The 7,394-nt window shown below is 39.2% G+C and overlaps 1 protein-coding gene across 2 annotated transcripts; it reads right to left on the bottom strand.

Moving 5' to 3' along the window:
• Positions 1 to 796: 796 nt before the first annotated feature.
• On the bottom strand, positions 797 to 6,970 carry SLC25A29 (solute carrier family 25 (mitochondrial carnitine/acylcarnitine carrier), member 29). Of its 2 annotated transcripts, XM_009868727.1 has the most exons (4): positions 6,920 to 6,970; positions 4,820 to 4,854; positions 2,165 to 2,248; positions 797 to 1,540 (listed from the first exon to the last, which is right to left on the bottom strand). In XM_009868727.1, the coding sequence occupies exon 4, from the start codon at positions 1,505 to 1,507 to the stop codon at positions 797 to 799; it is 711 nt and encodes a 236-aa protein (XP_009867029.1). In that variant the 5' UTR covers positions 1,508 to 1,540; positions 2,165 to 2,248; positions 4,820 to 4,854; positions 6,920 to 6,970. The 2 variants fall into 2 exon arrangements, with proteins under 2 accessions (XP_009867029.1, XP_009867030.1); XM_009868728.1 differs by lacking the exon at positions 4,820 to 4,854 and having other exon boundaries at positions 6,920 to 6,964.
• Positions 6,971 to 7,394: the final 424 nt, after the last annotated feature.

Here is a 7,394-nt window from a genome sequence, read left to right as displayed (position 1 = left end):
GGGTATGTTGGGAGAAGTGGTGCAAAGTTGCATGAACTTCAGAGACCAAAGTCTACTTGGGGTGAATCTAGTCAATATGATTCGTTCACCCACCAAACAAGAAACAGAGGTGAAGGCAAGTAACATCAATCTCACTGCATGTGAGTTTCCTTAAATCCTTACAAGCTTTGAGATTTAAAGGAACAAGTGCACATGTGTGCACATGCTAACTTTGTGCTTAAGCCACTCATTCAAATCTGAAAGGTAAGAGAGTAGCTTAGGAACAAATCATATATTTCTTTTTTTTAGCAAACTAGTATGAACAAAGTTGCTAGTAAAACCACTGAAGTATAAAAGCAGAGGAAAGTATAACACATGGCTAACTGAATGCTACCTGCGAACTGCCTCCAACATTTAATCTCCTCCTGCTACTTCACCTTAGAGGACTTGAATTATTTCTGTTACACAGGAAAAGACTATTTCTTTTCTGAAAACATTTCCGCATTCAACTCAACTCGGTCATTCAGAGCGTGAGTGGAAACAAACCTGGTTATCTGGTACCATGACATTTTCCGAATCACCTTCTGGAGCCAAAACAGTAGCTGTACAGTACTTTCTAAAGGCAAGTTCCCATCTTACTTGGATACTACTAGATATGAAGTCCTTACTAAGGCAATACACTATTTATACAAGTAATGAGACGAAATCCTAACTTGGTGCATTTAGGAATTCTTTATACTGATAGCATATGTTTACACCACTTGTGTTTTAAAAAACCCAACCAGCTGGGCTTTGGTTCAGAACAAACAGACAAAATTTACAAACTGGAAGGTTGCTGGATTACTGGACCTGGTTCACACTTGCTAAGGTCGTCTTCTGACTTCATGTACATCAGGAACACAGTGACAGTAGCAAAAGTAGCTGCGTTGACAGGAAAAGCACGGAGAAGTGTGGAAGTCAGGCCTCTTGTGAACACCCTCCAGCCTTCTTCATGGTAACTCTTTCTGAAGCAGTCTAAAATGCCGTTATATTGTGTAACGCCCCCAACTCCATCAGCCTGAAGCCGGGATTTGATCACGTCCATGGGATAGGTTGAGAGCCAGGACACGATTCCCGACATCCCCCCGGAAAACAGCAGTTTGGGAATAACGTAATTGTCTTCAGCTTCGCAACCTAAATACCTGGTCATGCAGTCATAGGTCAGGAAGTAAAAGCCAAAGCTAGGAGTCTCTCTTATGAATGTAGAGACCATACCCCTGTTGATACCCCTCAGCCCTTCCTTTCGATAGATCTTGATCAAACAATCCAGAGAATTTTTGTAGTTCTTCGTTTTTAGTTTGTATTCACCTGTTCCTTGAAGCTGCATTCTTGTCTTTGCCAGCTCCATGGGACAGCAGATGACGCACTGGATTGCCCCTGCTGCTGACCCTGCAAGGAACTGGTTTAGAGGAGTGTCTTCTCCAAGAGCACGAAGTGTGTTTCCTTGCACACCGAAAACAAGCGCGTTTATGAAGGTAAGTCCCATCATTGGTGACCCAATACCTTTATAGAGTCCAAAAGCCTAATGGAAGAAGGAACGAAAAACTGTCTTTAATAGTGGTGTTGATAACCTCCTGAAACTGTGCAGCAGAACCTGACCTTTCTGGCTCTCCCTTGCGCCCGATCTTTCTAACAGCGGCCAGAATATCAGTACCACCTTCCTCTGCAATAACAATTTCATGCTGCCTGGGACACAAACATCTTAACATTTTTAGCCGTACAAATATCCAGTTGAACATATCTAGAAAATAATCCTAGTCCATCCAGAGAAAATTTTTCTGGTGAATTAGATACTTAAAGTATAAAAAAAGCCTAAAGCCATCCTTCTAGTTATGGTCTTAAAGCTTCAGCAGAAAGAAAACCTCACCAATTTCTTCACTCATTCCTCAGATTGCTTGGATTCTTGGAAAATTAGTTATTTGAATAACTGGTTATTTTACTTTAAAAAAAGTTAACTTTGAAATAACAAACTTCCAAATTAGAGATCTTCCCAAAGCTTTTGGCAAACTTCTGACTACTCTATCTGCCCTATGACCAGATGAGGTTCAGAGTACGCTTTTCTCTTGACCTTCAACATTTGTAGGTTCTTTTATAGTTCTCCCACCCTTCTGATATAAAATATGCAAAGCATCAATTTTGTACTTACAGATTCTTGCTTTATGATGGACTGAAAGCAATGAAAGGTCCCACGGTAGAGAGGTTTCTCTACATTTTGAACTTGTAGGCGAACCTATAAAAAGTTGTATGAGAAACTGATTTCTATGTCAAGCATAGCCTAACTGGTAAACTAGAGTCTTGTACATATATGGAGATATGCTATAGCAAGTATAAGGAAGAGCACAGGCTGGACAGTGGAGTGCCGTATGTGGCAAAATAATTTAAAAATAATCTGTGTTTTGAATTAATTTTGGGAGTGAAAGCATGAAGGGAGGAGGATTATTAATGCCTTGTGAATGTTAGAAAAACAATACAACGGGGTACATTAATCTAGAATTTCAGACTGAAGTTTCCCAGTACTGGCTACAATAGGTACTTTCTTTAGCTGCCAAGAATACTTCTGTTCACACTAAGGACTATCTCTACAAACTTGACAGAATGTTAAACAAACTTATTTACAGGTCAAGCATTAAATAAGGATAATTGTAAAAGGATGGAAACTTCCAACACTACCGCTCACAAGTGTTTCTGGCTGCCAGACTTGGGACCCTTCACTGAGATCTGATTGTTTTCAGAGGGTAGTTTGGAAGATACTCTTAACATGTCTTTCTTTGCATAAGAAAAAAAAAAAAAGCGCCACTTGTCCTTTTAAATTTTAGTCTCTCTCTCTCTTTTTTTTTTTAAAAAAAAACTTGTTAAATACAAACAATTATTGAGTATGTGTCTGTTTCAAACTTTTACTGTAAGTAATTGGTTAACTTCTCCAAAACTGAAATGGTGTGTTCTACTGGACAGAATAGAAGCTACTGTAACTGGTGACATTAGGAGACAGGCCAATTGCCCAGTTGCTCTTTAACATTTAACAGGAAATTGCAGTTCAGTTTTTCCTGCTAAAAATACTTCAAACAAAACAAAATAAGCCACCAAACTACCTAGTTCGTGCAAAACCCTACATTGCAATAAGCTCAATATATTGGTTTCACTGGATTACGGGAGTTAGAAATCTGTCTTTGATCTCCAGCATGCAGAGCTGCAATGTGCCTTAGAAAAGATGCTTATCCACCATTTAATGCTGCTGATGCAACTCCAGGACAAAAGTCTTCAGGACTCTTATTCTGAACAAAAGAAAACATTATCAAGTTCATGTGAGAGACTGCTGACTGCAAGATCTTTATATTCCTGTTTGCCTAAAGTAATACTAAACTCCACCGCAACAATGAAAGATCCATAAGGCAATGCGGGTCTAGAAAAGGATTTGGGGACATGGTTTGTCCAAATTCCATATGCAGGTCAGCTTTCTTTGAAGCAAAATATTGATTATTTGCAGTTTCAGTATTTTTTATATTCCTACAGCATGTCCTTTTATGTTTAGTAAATAAACTAAAGTTTTCAGTGTCTTCTTAGTATACATGTTAGTGTATGCTAGCCAGACTGGGAGGCTGAGATCACCTCAGCTCTTCCAAGATGGAACAGGGTTTTAAAACCTAAGAGTTATAAGTAGGCTTATAGGGAGATTCAAAGAAAATAAATCCTTTCTTACTCAGTGGCGTAACCCAGCAGGCGAGTTGTTAAAACTACTGAAGAAGCAGACCCACAGGCAAAGTCATAAATCTTAATAGGCTGTCAGAACTGCACATAACAAAGGGTTTACTCCATTTGTAACTTAGTGCTATTGTTTCAAACCCTGTCTGTGAAGTCAGGGGACTTCCACAGGGATGGGCTTTAGGAGAAGTGGCAGTACTGACTTCTCTATATGCTTGTCTTTAGTAGTTTAGAATGTCATATTCTGTATATAGGTATATATAGCGGTGTACAGTTTCCACTATTTTTGTATAAAAAAATCTGTGAAATGCTGACCAATTAAGCCTTGCTGTAGCATAAAACATTTAGAAAGTACTGACGCTCCAGGTGTAAGAATGAAAACCAGCTCTTTCATTTGAGCACAGCGATGACCACATGGAGATACCCGCTTTAGCACACTGTCTGGGTAAGGCAATGGATGCACATGAAAATATTTCTTGCTATATTTGAGAAGCTCTTTAGTGTTTACAATTACAGGAAGGATGAATCATGCAGAAACTTTAGTCCTCTGTACTATGCACTGCCTCGTATTTGTGCTTCCTTTTTCTCTGGAACCACTGTTACTAACATTTTTGGTCCAGTAGCAACACACTACTTTCACATTGCTAAAGAGTTGTGTAAAGGTACTCAAGGCTAAGCAAAAAAAAAACCCCACAAACCACCACACCCCAAAACAGTCCAAACATTTAATAATGTGCAAAATAAGCAATTTAGAAGTATTTGAGTAATAAAAGAGTCCTCCAAGGATATGTAGTGGGTAAGACCTCAACAACAGTGTACCTGAGATTCAGTTTTAGAGCCATTGTGTGTACAAGTGTATATAGCCAGAAACGCATACCAGAAAGAAGGTTCAATAAGACTTTACATTAAAAAAAAAACCAACACACAAAGGGATATTTAAACCCCACTCCCTCCATGCCATAGCTGTAGAAGAGGGACATAGCAGTTTAAAACTAAAAAGGGAAAAAGCTTCATAAGTCTCTTAGATCTTTAGTTGAACTAATACATTTGGGAATAAATTAAGACTGAGAGAAACAGAAGTGTTCACCTGGGCTATACTTACTAGGTAACTCTCCCGTGATGAGGCTTATCTGTCATCTACAACAAAGTAACACTTTTGCTGTTAATGAAGACAGCCCCTAGCTCAGAAAGTAAAGGCAGTTAAAAGCAAAAAAGCAATTTTATACATTACATCAACAAACCAGGGATAAGTAGTTTGCCAGCTCTGAGATCAGCTCAGTTGTGGGTTTTGCAGAGTGACTTCACAGGCTTAATCTCTCCCTGTGTGTCCCACCAGCCCCCTCCCCGCTTTGTGAAACATGATCACTGGCCAAAAAAAAGAGCTTAAAAGCCAAGACAGGAGTAAAATTCTGGCTTATCCAAGCAGCTTTCCCATTGTTCAGTTATATTAAAAACACTCTAAGGTGACTACCAGCTAGCCCTTTAAACGCTGCAGAGCTATAAAAACCATTAATTCTAACACATACATACACAACAAGTTATGCAATGTCTTTTTTTTTTTTTTTAAAAGACTGATTATAGTGTTAGTTTTCTCACATACAGTGGTAACTATGCCAGCTAATAACACAAACATTAGTATATTCTCTTAACCAAAAATAGATAAATGCTTATAATACCTTCTAATGGGTATGAAAATAGAGCGTGCCACACTGGATTTCAAACATTTAAAGCCATCTGCAAACAAAATATTTTGCTCTATTGTAAAGCAAGATGCTTTTTCTAAACCCAACTGATCTATTTTGCATTAATCTGCTGGAACTAGTATGGGAGCCCCAATTTTGCAGACACTTAAATGTTTAGTTTCATGCACTAGAAGCTGTTTCACTTCAAAACAAAGAAAAGCCCCCCCCACATGCTTAACTTTAGTCTGAGCATAGAATTTTAGCAGTTTCTCTGGCTTTAGTGAAATGACCCATCACCTTAAGTTAAGCATGTAAACTTGACAGGATGGGCATGAGAAAAAAAAAGACAGCTGGCCCTGTACCACCATAAAAGAAACACATGTGCAAGCCTGGATAATATAATTCCTGAAAATACATACTAGAATTCAACCCAATTACTTAACAGTCAAATTTACCACACTCTGGGAAGCATACATACAATTTTTACTATTTGAGCAGCTTGCACTTGACTGGCAAAGGCTAATATGCACTAGATAGGAAAATCTGTACTTAATTAACCATGTGCTAGAACACAGAATATGCTGATGATCTCGGTAACACCATCAGCCTTTTGCATACTTGAATTCAGCAATGTAGATGTATTGCAAATACAGATCTAGGGAGTGGCATGCTGTCTGCTGCAGTCAAGTGATCTGGTGTATTAATTTAGCAGGGAATATATTGGCATCCCTTCTTCTATTCTTCCAGTGCAAGACTTTGGATAAGGTTGCCAAAATCTGACCTAAGTTGTTACGCCATTCTGAAAAATGGGCTTGGACCCCTGGGAGTCCTGCCTGAAGGGCCCTCCAGGAGACTTCAAATCGTATCTTAGAAGTAGCTACCCTTAGTATGCATGATACATACAACTAACAGACCATCAGAAAATCAATTTTAACTTGGAAAGTGGTAAAAATATATAATACTTAAAGGGAGGAAGAAGCCTCCAGACATGAGGGGTTTCATGCTGTAGATTTTTGTTGACTTACAGCCTTTGGCTAGTGTAAAAAAAAAAAAAAAAAAAAAAAAAAAAAAAATCAGTGCTTGAGGAGTAAGTAGCAGAGCTTGAGGGGAAAGCAAACCACAAATTTTCAACCTAGTAATGAAGCAGGTTTGAGTTGCAAACGCAGGGTGAGGCAGTTTTAGCAGTTAGTGATGAACAGCTGCAGAGAAGCAAGCTTAGAAAAAAGTTAAGTTAAATGTAAGATCGTATTTTCAAATATGACATTACTGCACTAATGAACTCGTAGTTTAAGCCAATATTTGTTATGTTACTGGGCTGAATCATACACACATAGAATTCTTTCATTTTTGAAGAACTGCAGACTGCAAATCTATAAACAGTGGTTGAAGAGGCTTGCTCCAAGCTTTCCAGCACAGATTTATGCCCCTACAGTGTCTGTTTTGGTTTTTTCCTTCCCCAACTTCTTGGAAAAAATTTAAGTTTTCTACCTAGAGATAAAGGTATTTCATAATCAACCCACCTTAACAGTGTCAAATGGGTGTCCTACCAGCACTCCAGCAGCACCTGAAACAAAACAAGTGCCATGGTTATGCGTCAGTTTTCTTCCCGGGTCTGGGGCTACAATAAACCAAGCATGACCACCAGCCTGAGGTGTAATAGCACAGCATTACTCATGGGCCAGGTAAAAAGCATCCTATCACGTCAGAAGATAAATCTACAGTTCAGTCCTTCAGGCCTGTACTGAGCGCCTTTGTGCTTCCCTCACACTTCTGAGCCCCAGGCAGGGTTTGAGATGTGTGACAACAGAGCGTGCCACGGCACACGGGACATCCAGCAGCGATTCCTGGCCTCAGCCTAAGGCAAGTCCAGTGGGTGGAAACGGCAGATTTCCTCCAGAGCACAACATTTTATGTATGTGCCAGTCTGTGGAAGTGTAGAAAACTTGGAAGCTTCTCTAGAGGAAGAAGAAAATACCTGCTCTCTGCCCACAGCCT

This window comes from Apaloderma vittatum, unplaced genomic scaffold (genome assembly GCF_000703405.1).
Source record: "Apaloderma vittatum isolate BGI_N311 unplaced genomic scaffold, ASM70340v1 scaffold10224, whole genome shotgun sequence".
Classification (NCBI taxonomy): Eukaryota; Metazoa; Chordata; class Aves; order Trogoniformes; family Trogonidae; genus Apaloderma; species Apaloderma vittatum.
This window is presented reverse-complemented; position numbering and strand designations above follow the sequence as displayed.

What these genes read in the sequence shown, in the direction of transcription:
- SLC25A29 (XM_009868727.1), bottom strand. Translation starts at nt 1,507, where the DNA reads ATGATGGGACTTACCTTCATAAACGCGCTTGTTTTCGGTGTGCAAGGA.